We start from the raw sequence: 16,837 nt of genomic DNA on the forward strand, positions 1-16,837 counted from the left end.
GAATTGGCTGTGGGACAGGGCACGAGCCAATGTTTTGACTCCATTTTACTGATTAAAGCTTCCATTGTTTGCTGACTATAGTGATGAGGGAAATTGAACTATCAAGGCAAATGGGGAAGGTGAGCACTAGCTGCCTGCCTTTTGATCGCTGGTGGGATCGTTCTGCTATGGAGAGGGGAGACTGCCTTTTGATTGCTGGTGGGATCGCTCTGCTATGGAGAGGGGTAATGCCTTTTGATCACTGGTGTGATCACTCTGCTATGGAGAGGGGAGACTGCCTTTTGATCGCTGGTGGGATCGCTCTGCTATGGAGAGGGGAGACTGCCTTTTGATCGCTGGTGGGATTGCTCTGCTATGGAGAGGGGAGACTGCCTTTTGATCGCTGGTGGGATTGCTCTGCTACAGAAGGGAAAGGCCTGCTGCTGGGCCTGGAGAATGTTACCTGGGTTTTCTACATTTTTGACTATAGACTTTTTTTTCCAGTCTGAAAGTTTTTTTTAATATTCTGTGTTTTTCTCTTTTTTTGTGTCCAGAGGAGAGGAATTTGAGGGTCGATGTGCTGGTTCCATTTTTGATAATTTTTGTGTGGGAAGGAAGGATTTGGGGGTTGATAATTGTGCTGCTGTTCTTTTCATTTCTTTCTTGGCTTTGTGGCTATCTGGAGAAGAATAATTTCAGAGTTGTATACTTTGACAATAAAATGAACCTTTGAACCTTTGGTAAGAAAGGCTAGAAGTTGCAGGTATAGGAACAATGTGGACAACAGAAACAAGTTCAACAGCAAATTCAATTCCCCTGCCTCACAAAAGTTGAGAGATTCTATTTTGATATCATGGTTTCAACAAGCAATGATAGATATAAGAGATGCTTTGTTGATTCAAGATTGTACTAGTAACACACAAAACCTCTAGGTATACCTCTTCTGAATTACTATTGCTTAATCTTCAGCCTGCATTTTCCCTTTAAGTACTTCTAAACTGTCTTCACAAACCAGCAATCTTACAAAATCGCGAAGGACTCAACCCTCAGGAATGCAGGTATGGCACCTTTAAATGGATGAAGGTACATTATCATGGTCAGAACAAAGGAAACATAGAAACATAGAAAATAGGTGCAGGAGTAGGCCATTTGGCCCTTCGAGCCTGCACCGCCATTCAGTATGATCATGGCTGATCATCCAACTCAGAACCCTGTAGCAGCCCTCCCTCCATACCCCCTGATCCCTTTAGCCACAAGGGCCATATCTAACTCCATCTTAAATATAGCCAATGAACTGGCCTCAACTGTTTCCTGTGGCAGAGAATTCCACAGATTCACCACTCTCTGTGTGAAGAAGTTTTTCCTTATCTCTGTCCTAAGGGGCTTCCCCTTTCTCGTCAAACTGTGACCCCTCGTTCTGGACTTCCCCAACATCAGGAACAATCTTCCTGCATCTAGCCTGTCCAATCCCTTTAGGATTTTATATGCTTCAATAAGATCCCCCCTCAATCTTCTAAATTCCAACGAGTATAAGCCTAGTTCATCCAGTCTTTCATCATATGAAACTCCTGCCATCCCAGGAATCAATCTGGTGAACCTTCTTTGTACTCCCTCCATGGCAAGGATGTCTTTCCTCAGATTAGGGGACCAAAACTGCACATAATACTCCAGCTGTGGTCTCACCAAGGCCTTGTACAACTGCAGTAGTACCTCCCTGCTCCTGTACTCGAATCCTCTTGCTATGAATGCCAACATACCATTCGCCTTTTTCACCGCCTGCTGTACCTACATGCCCACTTTCAATGACTGGTGTATAATGACATCCAGGTCTCGTTGTACCTCCCCTTTTCCTAATTGGCCACCATTCAGATAATAATCTGTTTTCCTATTTTTGCCACCAAAGTGGATAACCTCACATTTATCCACATTAAATTGCATCTGCCATGAATTTGCCCACTCAGCTAACCTATCCAAGTCACCCTGCATCCTCTTAGCATCCTCCTCACAGCTAACACTGCCGCCCAGCTTCATGTCATCCACAAACTTGGAGTTGCTGCATTTAATTCCCTCATCCAAGTCATTAATATATATTGTAAACAACTGGGGTCCCAGCACTGAGCCTTGCGGTACCCCACTAGTCACTGCCTGCCATTCTGAAAAGGTCCCGTTTTTTCCCACTCTTTGCTTCCTGTCTGCCAACCAATTCTCTATCCACATCAACACCTAACCCCCAATACCGTGTGCTTTAAGTTTGCACACTAATCTCCTGTGTGGGACCTTGTCAAAAGCCTTTTGAAAATCCAAATATACCACATACACTGGTTCTCCCCTATCCACTCTACTAGGAAGGGAGGACTCTAAAATGGTAGGGAGTAAAGTTTCCTCTATCTCTGGAGAAAAGAATAGACAACCTAAGGGCAAGATTGCTGTATTGGAGAGAAATGAAGAATTGCCGCATTCTCTGTTTCACAAAGACTTGGGTCACCTCAGACACACTAGATTGGGTGATCAGACTTGAGGGCTTCTCGATCCACCAGATGGACTAGACGTGCCACGATTAGCAAACAAGAACAGCTGACCGTGACGCCTTCTGAATCATTGCTGGCGGACTTAATTGAAGAGATCTCTGCCCAATTATAATCGACGTATCATCTGTAACACCAAGGGCTCCAACACACTTGACTATACTACACTACCATAAGGAATGCTTACTGTTCCATCCATAGACTGCATTTCAGGAAATCTAATCATTTAGTTGTTCTCCTACCATTATCGTTGGCCAAATTAAAGGTGATGACATATCAGTATATAGGAGGAAGATTGAAAATGTGGCTGAATAGTGCCACAACAACAACCTTTCACTCAATGTTAGCAAAAACAAAGACTACAGGAAGAAGAAACCAGAGGTCCATGACCCAGTGCTCATCAGGGGATCAGAGGTGGAGAGGGTCAGCAACACTACTCCTTCAATTTGCGTGCAGACATGGCTGCACAGTAATTGAATGCACCCGCAAACATAGCCTTTGTTGCTGCACTGCTGGAATTTTCTTTTATAAAAGGTTAATACAATTTTGAAATTAAGCTAATATAATTTTGAAATCTATGCAAATTGCGAAATACCTTGTAATTATGTTTTAATGAATATAATCCATAAATTTTCTCAATAATAAATGTACCACATGATTTACTTTGAAATAATTTAGAGCTTCAATGTATTTACATTAGGTTACAAAACTGTTACAAAGTGTAACAATAAACACAGAATGGAAATGGATAGCTCATGGTTAATAAACCACTGGCCCATATTACATATTACATAAAAATATTTAAATTACCATGCATTTTTCAGATTGTGTAAAAATTTCCTGCTCAAATCAATGACTGGTCTGTGCAGCTGTTAAAAAAAATTAGAGGGAACGTTGGAGAGCAACTTTAAATTCCTCAGCATTATCACTTCAGAGGATCTGTCGTGGGTCCAGCACATAAGTACCATCGCAAAGAGAAGAAGGTAGCACCTCTACTTTCTTCGAAGTTTGCGAAGATAGAGCATGTCATCTAAAATTTTGACAAACTTCTATAGATCTGCATTGGAGAATGTAGTGACTGGTTGCATCACGGCCAGGTATAGAAACATTAATGTCTACGAAAACTGGATACAGGCCAGTCCACCACGGGTAAAGCCCTCCCCACCACTGAGCACAGCTACAAAGAGTGCTAACGCAGGAAACAGGATCCATCATCAAGTATCCCCACCATCAAGGCCATCTTCTCTTCTCACTGCTGCCATGAGGAAGGAGGAATACAAGCCTCAGAACCCATACCACCAGGTTGTAGGAACCCCAATCAAGAATAGCAAACTAGTACAAGAACTGATGAATGTCATACAATTACTGTCAGAAGTTGCTGTATTGAAATATAAAAGCCACTCCAAAATGAATACAATGGAAACTGTGGAATTGTATTCGCAGTTGAAATTGCAAAAGAGGCAGCACAGGAACGAGTAAAAAACTTGAAGTATAAGAAGTAATAAGGGCCAAAGAATCAAAAGAAATATTGGGGATATATGCAGTGAACCCGACAACTGAAATTATGGAAACAAAATTGAACTCTGTATCAGAAACAAGCATACAAGATATTCAAGGGGTGCAAGCTCGATGCTCTAATCAGGAACTGTGATTCTGGATGGAAAATAGTGGAAGGTTAAGCAGTGATGGAGCATGGAGATATGGTACTAGTCATAGACTAGTAGCTCCAACTATGTTGCTTCCTTATCTGGCACAGCCTAGGACACATTGGAGTAGAAAAGATGATCGGCAGATTCTCCCAGTGGTAATAGAATCCAAAGTTCAGGGCACAAGCAAACAAGCAGAAAAAGATGCATGATATACCAGGAAAAAAAACCTGGAGCAGTTGAAAAGCTACCACAATTAAGTGCTCTTGCCCCCATCTTTTTCATTTTTACATCTACAAGTGGATGATATTACTTTCCCAAAGTGTCAAGAATACTCTGATGTAATATTGGGTAAGTTTTCAGGATGGGTGGAAGCTACACCACCACACACAGCAAATGCTCTGATTAAGGACTATATTCCTAGCTGTGCCACATCGACTCTGACCAAAGAACACACTTCACTGGGAGAAAAACACACAAAATGCTGGAGGAACTTGGCAGACTAGGTGGCATCTATGTAACAGTAAACAGACAAAGTTTTGGGCCAAGACCCTTCTTCAGGACAAAAAGAAGGTTTTTCAAGACCTTGAGTCCTGAAGAAGGGTCTTGGCCCAAGACATCAACTGATTACTTTATTCCACAGATGCTGCCTGGCCTGCTGAGTTCCTCCAGCATTTTGTGTGTGTTACTTTGGATTTTTAGCATCTTCAGATTTTCCCGTGTTTGGGTTTCACTGCAAGTATTCGTTGGGAATTATGTTGACTGATGAACATTGAATGGTCTTTCCAGTATCCACATCACCCAGAGTCATCAGGGTAAGTTGAACGAATGAATGGAATCATGAAAGAATGATTAAGTATCATGAAGAAGGTGGACCATGACAGACAGCTGTTATATAGAATCAGAACAACCCTACACAAGAAATTTAAATTTAGTCTTTTTGAAGTAGTAACAGAGCACCCTGTGTCACTGCCAGGAGTTCTTGATCTCAGAGAGACTGATATACACATTGTGACAAACAGTTTAGTTAACTGTTGTTTGAAACTAACCCAAAGTGTACAGTCTGCTTCTCAACAGGTTTTTCCCAATTAGAGTGATCCAACAGAAGGAGGACACACCCTGATTCCTGGTGAGTAGACCCTGATTAAGAAACCGCATAAGGAACAACTGGAAGCTCAATGGAAAGGTCCTTATCACGTGCTGTTGGTTACTAACTTGGCGGTAAAAGTAGAATGCAAAAGTAAGTGAATACATGCTAGTTACTGCAAGTGAGCTAAAGTGGTACCCGACGAGGTCAATAGGCACTGTAGTTAATGTGCTGGCAACCTCGGAGTCAGTACCTATGGGCTATGGTGAGAAAATCACTAGCCAGCCAGAAGACTTCGAACAGAGTCGATAGCAACTAGACATTATGAAGTTTATTCTAATACTATTTTTTGTTGTTATATATCTGCCAATTTTCCCTACTCACAACGTGCCAAATGAGATGACACATAATGTATGCTTGCAAGTATCACATGAATTTGCTGATGCTGTTAATGCCTCTGGATGCTGGGTATGCCAATATATACCACACACTTCGAAATAATCACAGTACATAAGATAGTTCTTCAAAATCACATGGCATTAGATTTTTTCTTAGCAGTTAAGGGGGAAATGTGCACTTATAGGAAAGGAATGCTATCTTACATACCTGACAAGTCTGAAGATATAACTAATTTGGCTGATCATATTCAAGGAGAAACAGCTAAAAATTTGATGGATGGAATTTCTTTGCTTGGATTCAATTAAGACTAGGAAGCTGAGGTTATTCAATATTACGAGTCTAATATTTGTCCTGATACACCTTATCATAATTTACACATTTTTTACTTATTAAAGGGTGATCAGACTCACCCTTAGAGCGGTTCAGACTCACATATGTGTGCCTACAAGTCAATCTACTTAGCAATGACATAATCATATGAATACCCTTCAACATTTCCATAACCTAGGTGAAATTTTGATTATTTTATACTTAACATAGGTACAAGTTTTTCTGCCTCTGAATTTTCAGATGTAATGATTCTAAATATGCGATTTAGAATCAAAGAGGAGAATGTTGGATTGGACTTACTTGGATTTACTGTGCATGTCTGCAAGAAAATGAATCTCAGGGTTGTGTATGGTGATGTGTGTACTTTAAACTTTAAGCTGTTTAGTCATAAGGTCATAAAACACTATAGCACAGAAACAGGCCATTTGGCCCTTCTAGTCCATTCAGAACAATGAATCTGCCTAGTCCCATCAGCCTGCACCCACACCAAAGTCATCCATACCTCTCTCACACAAGTACCGATCCAAATTCTCTAAAATATTAAAATTGATCCTGCATCCACCAGCTGTGCAGGCAGCTTCTTCCACACTGTCACCAAATAAGTTACCCCTCGTGGTCCCCTTAAACATTTCACCTTTCACTCTTAGCCTACAATCTCTATTTCTAGTCATTTACCATATCTATACAGGTGTCCCCCGCTTTCTGAACATTTGCTTTACAAAACCTCACTGTTATGAAAGACCTACATCAGTTACCTGTTTTCGCTAACAGAAGGTGTTTTCACTGTTATGGAAAAAGGCAGTGCGCGAAAAAATCAGTGCGCAATAAAAGGCAGCGCGCAAAAAAAAAGCAGTGCGCGGTAAAAGGCAGCATGCACCCCGAGCAGCCACTTCTCCCCCAGACCTGCATTCTAGCCGGCATTGCTTAAACATGTACCTGTGAGCATCTGTACTTTATGTCGATTTATTTTGAGCATCTGTTAGCAAGATGAGTTCTAAGGTACCGGAAAAGCCTAAAAAAGTTCGTAAGGGTGTTACACTTAGCGTAAAACTAGACATAATTAAGCGTTTCAATCGTGGTGAACGAAGTAAGGACAAAGTGAGTTTGGCTTGTGGAAGTTGACGAAGATAATGTTGAAGAGGTTTTGGCATCCCATGACCCAGAACTGATAGATGAAGAGCTGATGCAATTGGAAGAGGAAAGGTTAACAATCAAAACCAAATGCAGTAGCGAACAGACCGAAAGTGAAGTCGTTCAGGAACTGAACATGAAGCAACTGTGTGAGATTTTCACTGCAATGATAAAGTACGACTTTAATTTTGAAAGGGTATGTCGGTTTAGGGCATATTTGCAAGATGGTTTGAGTGCTTACAAAGAACTGTATGATAGAAAAATGCGCGAGGCTAAGCAGTCAAGCAAGCCTTCCACATCAGCCACAGCAGACGACGAACCTCGACCTTCAACATCAAGGCAGGCAGACATAGAAGAAAATGACCTGCCTGCCCTGATGAAAACAGACGACGATGAGATGACACCCCAGTGTCCCACCACCCCAACCCCCGGGCCGATACATTGCAGCAGTAGCCGGGATGCACCCAACACACCTTTAAGAAAAAAGCCGAAATAAACAAGCTAATAAATTAGGTGCCGCCTGGCACGTAAATGTTGGCCCAGATCAGAGATGACACAATCGGCAATAGCCTCTGATCTGGGCCGACATTTACGTGCCAGGCGGCACCTAATTTATTAGCTTGTTTATTTCGGCTTTTTTCTTAAAGATGTGCTGGGTGCATCCCGGCCACCACTGTACCCCTGCATGCTTCGCGGATTGGTATCGGTCAGCAGCCCGAAGGGTGGGGGCCACTGCACCACCCTAACCTCCGACGACTCAGCCTAACACACCATCATCAGTGTGCTCGGCGCTGTCTTCCCAACTCCGGTATATACTACACTATACATACATTATTTCTACTTTATATAGGCTGTGTATTTTTATGTGTTGTTTGGTATGATTTGGCAGCTTCATAGCTTAAAGGTTACTGGAGAGAGTGTTTCTTCCGAGAGCGCGTGAGATTTTCGCTATGGAGAACAGTGCGGCAATGATTGTAGAGAGTATTTCTACTTTATATAGGCTATGCCTTTATCATATAATTCCTCCTTTTACTATATGTTACTGTTATTTTAGGTTTTATGTGTTAGTTGGCATGATTTGGTAGGTTATTTTTGGGTCTGCGAACGCTCACAAATTTTTCCCATATAGATAAATAGTAGATGGTAATTGCTTCTTCACTTTACGACATTCCGGCTTACAAACCGTTTCATAGGAACGCTCTACCTTCAGATGGCGGGGGAAACCTGTACTCCTCATAATTTAGTATACCTCTATCAAACCTCACACTTCATTGCCCTGCTTCAACAAAATAAAGGCCTAACCTATTCAACCTTTCCCTATAACTCAGGTCCTCAAGTCCTGTCAACATCCTTATAAATTTTCTCTGCACTCTTTCAATCTTACCTACGTCTTTCCTGTAGGTTAGTGACCAAAACTGGACTCAATACTCCAAATAAGGCCTCACCAACATCTTATACAATTTCAATATAACATCCCCACTACTGTACTCAGTACTTTGATTTATTAAGGCTAATGTGCCAAAAGCTTTCTTTACGACCCTATCTACGCATGATGCCACTTCCAAGGAAATGTGGATCTGTATTTCCAAATCCCTTTGTTGTACCGCACTCCACAGTGCCCTGCTGCTCACTGTGCAAGACCTAACCTGGCTGGTCCTCCCAAAGTGCAACACCTCACACTTAAATTCCATCTGACATTTTTCAGCCCATTTTTCCAGCTGGTCCAGATCCCACTGCAAGCTCTGGTAGTATTCCTTGCTGTCCACTACACCCCCGATCTTGGAGTCATCTGCAAATTTGCTGATCCAGTGTACCACATTATCAACTAGAACACTGATATAGTTGACACATTACAACAGACCCAACACTGATCCCTGTGGCACACCAATAGTCACAGGCCTCCAGCCAGACAGGCAACCATCTATAACCACTCTCTGGTTTCTCCTGTAAAGCCAATGTCTAATCCAATTTACTACATCATCTTGAGTGCCAAGCGAATGAAACTTCTTGACCAATCTCCCATGTGGGGCCTTGTCAAAGGCCTTGCTAAAATCCATGCAGACAACATCCACTGCCCTGCCTTCATCAATTTTCTCAAAAAACTGTATGAATGGTTGAACACGACTTACCACATACAAGGCCACGTTGACTATCCTTAATCTGTTGCTGTCTATTCAAATACTTACATATGTTCAGTCCCTTAGAATACCTTCCAATAACTTCCACACTGCTGATGTCTACAATTTCCTGGAATATTCTTAGAGTCTTTCTTAAACAACAGAACACAATTAGCTGTCATCCACTCCACTGGCACCTCACCCGTGGCTACGGATGTTTTAAATATCACTGCTAGGAACCTGTTTAATTGTTATTTCCCTTGTACTTTAACTTTCTCATGTTTGTTTGTGTTTTTATATGATTACCCATATATATGTAATTGTTCAGTGGGTTTTCTAATGCTTACAGTTCCTCTATTTTTCTGGAAACCTCTTGATTGCAGTTACAGATATCACATTACAGGTGTCCCCCGCTTTTCAAACATTCGCTTTACGAAACCTCACTGTTACGAAAGACCTACATTAGTACCGTTTTCGCTAACAGAAGGTGTTTTCACTGTTACGAAAAAAAAAGCACGCGAAAAAAGCAGCGCGTGCCCCGAGCAGCTGCTCTCCCTGGATTCGGAACTGCATTCTCTCCGGCATTGCTTAAAACATGCCTGTGAGCAGCCGTTTGCAAGATGAGTTCTAAGATATTGGAAAAGCCTGAAAGAGCTCGTAAGGGTGTTACACTTAGCGTAAAACTAGACATAATTAAGCGTTTCGATCGTGGTGAACGAAGTAAGGACTAAGTAAGTTTGGCTTGTGAGCTGACGAAGATGATGTTGAAAAGCAGGGGTCCCCAACCTTTTTTGCACTGTGGACTGGCCGACTCCGGGGCGGTGGGGGGGGGTAGGGTTGCCAATGGCCAAGAGTAGCAGTCAAATACTCTTTGCCTACTTCTTCGGCGAGGACTCTTCCACCCCCACCAATGACCAATGACCCCTTCTCCCATCTTCAACCCTCCTCCTCTTCATGGCCACCCTGCTCTGGTCTTCTGCCTGCTCTGGATCTCTTTATTACTAACTGCCGACGGGACATCAACCGTTTCGACTTCATCGCACCTTGCTCCCATTCCAACATTACTCCTCCGAACGTTCTGCTCTCCACTCCCTCCGCACTAATCCTAACCTTACTATTAAACCCGCCGATAAGGGGGTGCTTTTGTAGTCTGGCGTACTGACCTCTACCTTGCCGAGGCACAATGACAACTCACGGATACCTCTTCTTATTTACCCCTCGATCGTGACCCCACTAAGGAGCACCAGGCCATTGTCTCCCACACCAACACTGACTCTATCCGCTCAGGGGATCTCCCATCCACTGCTACCAACCTTATAGTTCCCAGACTTCGCACTTCCCGTTTCTACCTCCCACCCAAGATCCACAAACCTGCCTGTCCTGGCAGACCTATTGTCTCAGCTTGCTCCTGCCCCACCGAACTCGTTTCTGCATACCTCAACACGGCTTGTTCAATCCCTTCCTACCTATGTTCATGACACTTCTCACGCTCTTAAACTTTTCGATGATTTTAAGTTCCCTGGCCCCCACCACTTTATTTTCACCATGGATGGCCAGTCCCTATATACTTCCATCCCCCATCAGGAAGATCTCAAAGCTCTCCGCTTCTTTTTGGCTTTCAGACCTAATCAGTTCCCCTCTACCACCACTCTGTTCCGTCTAGCGGAATTAGTCCTTACTCTTAATAATTTCTCCTTTGGCTCCTCCTACTTCCTCCAAACTAAAGGTGTAGCTATGGGCACCCGTACAGGTCCTAGCTATGCCTGCCTTTTTGTTGGTTTTGTGGAACAATCTATGTTCCAGGCCTATTCTGGTATCTGTCCCCCACTTTTCCTTCGCTACATCGACGACTGTATTGGCGCTGCTTCCTGCACGCTTGCTGAACTCGTTGACTTTATTAACTTTGCCTCCAACTTTCACCCTGCCCTCAAGTTTACCTGGTCCATTTCCCACACCTCCCCCCCTTTCTAGATCTTTCTGTCTCTATCTCTGGAGACAGCTTATCCACTGATGTCTATTATAAGCCTACTGACTCTCATAGCTATCTGGACTATTCCTCTTCTCACCTTGCAAAAACGCTATCCCCTTCTCACAATTCCTCTGTCTCCGCCGCATCTGCTCTCAGGATGAGGCTTTTCATTCCAGGACGAGGGAGATGTCCTCCTTTTTTAAAGAAAGGGGCTTCCCTTCCTCCACCATCAACTCTGCTCTCAAACGCATCTCCCCCATTTTACGCACATCTGCTCTCACTCCATCCTCCCATCACCCCACTAGGAATAGGGTTCCCCTGGTCCTCACCTACCACCCCACCAGCCTCCGGGTCCAACACATTATTCTCCATAACTTTCGCCACCTCCAACGGGATCCCACCACTAAGCACATCTTTCCCTCCCCCCGCTCTGCTTTCCGCAGGGATCGCTCCCTACGCGACTCCCTTGTCCATTCGTCCCCCCCAACCCTCCCTGCTGATCTCCCTCCTGGCACTTATCCTTGTAAGCAGAACAAGTGCTATACATGCTCTTACACTTCCTCCCTTACCACCATTCAGGGCCCCAGACAGTCCTTCCAGGTGAGGCGACACTTCACCTGTGAGTCGGCTGGGGTGATATACTGCGTCCGGTGCTCCCGAAATGGCCTTCTATATATTGGCGAGACCTGACGCAGACTGGGAAATCGTTTTGCTGAACACCTACGCTCTGTCTGCCAGAGAAAGCAGGATCTCTCAGTGGCCACACATCTTAATTCCGCATCCCATTCCCATTCTGATATGTCTATCCACGGCCTCCTCTACTGTCAAGATGAAGCCACACTCATGTTGGAGGAACAACACCTTATATTCCGTCTGGGTAGCCTCCAACCTGATGGCATGAACACTGACTTCTCTAACTTCTGCTAATGCCCAACCTCCCCCTCGTACCCCATCTGTTATTTATTTATATACACACATTCTTTCTCTCTCCATCCTTTTTCTCCCTCTGTCCCTCTGACTATACCCCTTGCCCATCCTCTGGGTTTTTCCCCCCCTCCCCCTTTTCCTTCTCCCTGGGCCTCTTGTCCCATGATCCTCTCATATCCCTTTTGCCAATCACCTGTCCAGCTCTTGGCTCCATCCCTCCCCCTCCTGTTTTCTCCTATCATTTTGGATCTCCCCCTCCCCCTCCCACTTTCAAATCTCTTACTAGCTTCTTTGAGCTACACACATCAGGACAAAGGGTCTCGGCCTGAAACGTCAACTGTACATCTTCCTAGAGATGCTGCCTGGCCTGCTGCGTTCACCAGCAACTTTGATGTGTGTTGCTTGAATTTCCAGCATCTGCAGAATTCCTCCTGTTTGTGTTTTCAGTGCTCTCGTGGCTATCTCAGGATATTTAGCCTTGACTCTGATCCAGAATGCCGGCAGAGATGTTATGTCAAACATACTTTTCAGCTCGCCATCATTGGCAAACTTAAGGAATTGATCTCCTTCCTGCGCTGACACGGATGACGCACGGGTAATGACCTCACATGCGTAATGGCTGAACAGTGTGTGATAGGGAATGAGAAAAGGTGCAGCTGACTCATATCACCAAATCATTTCGTTTCCTCGCAGCCTGGTAGCGCATGTTTTGCGGCCCGGTACCAGTCCGCGGCCCGGTGGTTGGGGACTGCTGTTGAAGAGGTTTTGGCATGCCATGACCAAGAACTGATAGGTGAAGAGCTGATGCAATTGGAAGAGGAAAGGATAACAATTGAAACCGAATGAGTAATGATAAAGTATGACTTTAATTTTGAAAGGGTATGTCGGTTTAGGGGATATTTGCAGGATGGTTTGAGTCCTTACAAAGAACTGTATGATAGAAAAATGTGCGAGGCTCAGCAGTCAAGCAAGCCTTCCACATCACCCACAGCAGATGACGAACCTCGACCTTTGACATCGAGGCGGGCAGTCATAGGAGAAGATGAGCTGCCTGCCCTAATGGAAACAGACGACGAGATGACACCCCAGTGTCCCACCACCCCAACACCCAGGCCGCAGACAGATACCAATTCGTGGAGAATGCAGCAGTAGCCGGGAGATACACAGCACATCTTTAAGAAAAAAGCCGAAATAAACATGCTAATTAATTAGGTGCCACAGACATGTAATTGTCGGCCCAGATCAGAGAAGACACAATCAGCAATCGTCTCTGATCTGGGCCGACAATTACGTGCCGGGTGGCACCTAATTAATTAGCATGTTTATTTCGGCTTTTTTCTTAAAGATGTGCTGTGTGTCTCCCGGCTACTGCTGTACCATTGTATGCTTCGCGGCAATGTATCGGGTCACTGCCCGGAGGGTGGGGGCCACTGCACCACCCCAATCTGTGACGACTCAGCCTAACACACCACCATCAGTGTGCTCCGCGCTTTCCCAATTCTGGTAAGTGATACTATACTGTACATACATTATTTCTACTTTATATCAGCTGTGTATTTTTACGTGTTATTTGGTATGATTTGGCAGCTTCATAGCTTAAAAATTACTGGTGAGCGCTTGTGTGAGATTTTCTGCCGACAGTGCTTGCGTGAGATTTTCGCTACAGAGAACAGTTCAGGCAATGATTGTGGAAAAGTATTTCTACTTTATATAAGCTGTGTATTAATCATATCATTCCTGCTTTTACTATATGTTACTATTATTTTAGGTTTTATGTGCTATTTGGCATGATTTGGTAGGTTATTTTTGGGTCTGCGAACGCTCACAAAATTTTCCCATATAAATAAATGGTAATTGCTTCTTCGCTTTACGACATTCCGGCTTACGAACCGTTTCATTGGAACGCTCTTCCTTCGGATGGCGGGGGAAACCTGTACTTGAATGGGGCTGTCTTATTCATGGATTCAAGCAATGGAATTTGAGGAAATAACAAGCAGGACAGACAAAGGAAGATCAGTGGATGTTGTGTACTTGGATTTTCAGAAGGCCTTTGACAAAATGCCACACATGAGGCTGCTTAGCAAGATAAGAACCCATGGTATTACAGGAAAGATAGCAGCCTGGATAGAGGATTGGCTAACTGGCAGGAAGCAAAGGCCTTTTCTGGTTGACTTCTGGTGACTAGTGGTGTTCTGCAGGGGTCTGTGTTGGGACCGCTTCTTTTTATGTTATATGTCAATGATTTGAATGACTTTGTGGCCATGTTTGTGGACAACAGAAGATAGGTGGAGGGGCAGATAGCATTGAGGAAGCAGCAAGACAGATTAGAAGAATGGGCAAAGAAATGGCAGATAGAATAGTGTTAAGAAGTGTATGGTCATGCACTTTGGTCAAAGGAATAAAAGCACAGACTATTTTCTAAAGGGGGAAAAAATTCAAAAACCTGAGGTGCAAGGGGACTTGGAAGTCCTCGTCCAGGATTCCCTAAAGGTTAACTTATAGATTAAGTTATTGGTAAGGAAGGCAAATGCAATGTCAGTGTTCATTTTGAGAGGACTAGAATATAAAAACAAGGACGTAATGCTGGGGCTTTGTAAGGGATTGGTGAGGCCTCACTTGGAGTATTGTGAGCAATTTTGGGCCCTTTATCAAAGAAAAGATGTGCTGATATTGGAGAGGGTTCAAGGAAAGTTCACAAAAATGATTCCAGGATTAAATGCTTATCATATGAAGAGCATTTGATGGGTCAGGGCCTGTACTCACTGGAAGTTAGAAGAATGAGGAGGATCTCATTGAAACCTATCGAATGTTGAAAGGCCTCAATAGAGTGGATGTGGAGAGGATGTTTCATGTAGTGGGGAATTTATGACCAGAGGGCACAACCTCAGGATAGAGGGCTGTCTATTTAGAACAGAGATGAGGAGCAATTTCTTAGTCAGAGGGTTATGAATCTGTGGAATTCTTTGCCACAGGTGGCTGTGGAGACCAGGTCATTTAGTGTATTTAAAGTAAAGGGTGATAGATTTTTGATAAGTGAAAGGTTATGGGGAGAAGGCAGGAGAATGGAGTTGAGAGGGAAATAGATTAGCCATGATGAAATGGTGGAGCAAACTCGATGGGCCATATGGGCTAATTCTGCTCTGATATCTTATGGAATGTCTGTTATCTATAGAAATTCAATGGAATTAGCAAACACTTTGGTTTGTTCTCTTTCCCTTTTGTTCATTTCCCTGCCACTATGGCCTATCTCTATCTCTCTCCCTCTTCCTCTCCCTCCCATGCTTCATCTTCCTGCCTTTGTTATTTTAACACTAAATAAACAATCGCAAGCAATAAGTTTTATGCCTCAATCTTGACGTCTGAAGAACTTCAAATCAAAAACATCAGCATCCAACACAGGAGTAAAATCTCAGGAATGTCATTGGAGGGCTTGTAGTTCTCATTGATAAAATGACAGGAAATGAAGATGTGGGGAATGAGGATAGTAAAATACAATACTACGCAAGAAAAATAAAGTAACCAGAAACTAAATAAACTACTGATGTGATTTGAAATATATCTTACTTTACGATGCCGTCCTTCTCTTTACACTGTTGCTCCAACTTAAAGATCCTCTGTTTTAATCCATTAACAATCTGAGGAGAAAAAAAACAAAAAACAGAGACACTGATTTCCCTTTCTCACCTTAACTCCTTACCTACCCATCACTTCCCACTGATGCTCCTCCCCCTTCCCTTAATTCCATGGCCTTCTGTCCTCTCTTATCTGATTCCTCCCTTCTCCAGCCCTTTATCTCTTTCACCAATCAACTTCCCAGCTCGTTACTTCACCCCTCCCCTCCTCTCAGTTTCACATATCACCTTGTATTTCTTCCTCCCCCTCACCTCACCTTCTTACTCTGACTTCTCATTTTTTTTCTCCAGTCCTGAGGAAGTGTCTCAGCTCGAAACGTCAACTGTTTACTCTTTTCCATAGATGCTGCCTGGCCTGCTGAGTTCCTCCAGCATTTTGTGTTCCTCCAGGATTTTCAGCATCTGAAGATTTTCTCTTGTTTGTATAGTTAGGAGAAATCTCTTCTAGTGCAAATATGGGAATACAGACTGCAAATTCTGCCTCACACAAGGGGAAATGTCCATCAGTTGAACTGTAAAACCTGCCTGCGTGTGTAGAAATGGATGCTAACAATATTCTGGGACTACAGTTCTGTGAATCTGAGATTAATTAATTAATTAATTAATTAATTCTCAATCTCAGGTGACAACAGGAGAGGGTTTAAAAACCATATTTATTCGCTAATCACGATACTGTGAAACGGTCAATCCAGCAACAAATTTATGTGTGAAGGAATAATACTGGAAAATAAGTGTTGAGTTGTCATAGGAAAATTTTGCTTAACTAATTTGATGAGCTTTTGATTAAATAACAGAAGGGAGAACACCATGGCTGATGTTGTGTACAAGGACTTACATAAGATGGCTAATGAAATGTCACAAATAAGCTAGTCAGAAAAGTTGAAGCTTGTTGGAATAAAGGGTGTGGTAGCATAGATACAAAAATTGCTTTGAGGCAGGCAGAAAATTCACTGTGAATGGTAGATATTCACACTAGAGGAAGAAATACAGTGATCAGAATCATGGCCCCGATTTTCTGGATGTATACTGACCAAGACCTGAATGTGCAGGGAAATATTTTAAAAATGCTGATGCCGCAAAAATGCTGTAAACAGC

The 16,837-nt window shown here is 43.3% G+C and overlaps 1 protein-coding gene across 4 annotated transcripts in view; it reads right to left on the minus strand.

The window, feature by feature from the left end:
* The window catches only part of iqce (IQ motif containing E), a 122,880-nt gene that overhangs the window by 79,704 nt on the left and 26,339 nt on the right, over positions 1 to 16,837 (minus strand). For all 4 annotated transcript variants that reach the window (XM_072268381.1, XM_072268382.1, XM_072268380.1 and 1 more), the window contains one exon: positions 15,675 to 15,745. In XM_072268381.1, coding sequence (XP_072124482.1) covers positions 15,675 to 15,745 — 71 coding nt within the window. The remainder of the gene's footprint in view (positions 1 to 15,674; positions 15,746 to 16,837) is intronic.

The sequence above is a fragment of the Mobula birostris genome, chromosome 9 (assembly GCF_030028105.1).
Source record: "Mobula birostris isolate sMobBir1 chromosome 9, sMobBir1.hap1, whole genome shotgun sequence".
In the NCBI taxonomy this organism is placed as follows: domain Eukaryota; kingdom Metazoa; phylum Chordata; class Chondrichthyes; order Myliobatiformes; family Myliobatidae; genus Mobula; species Mobula birostris.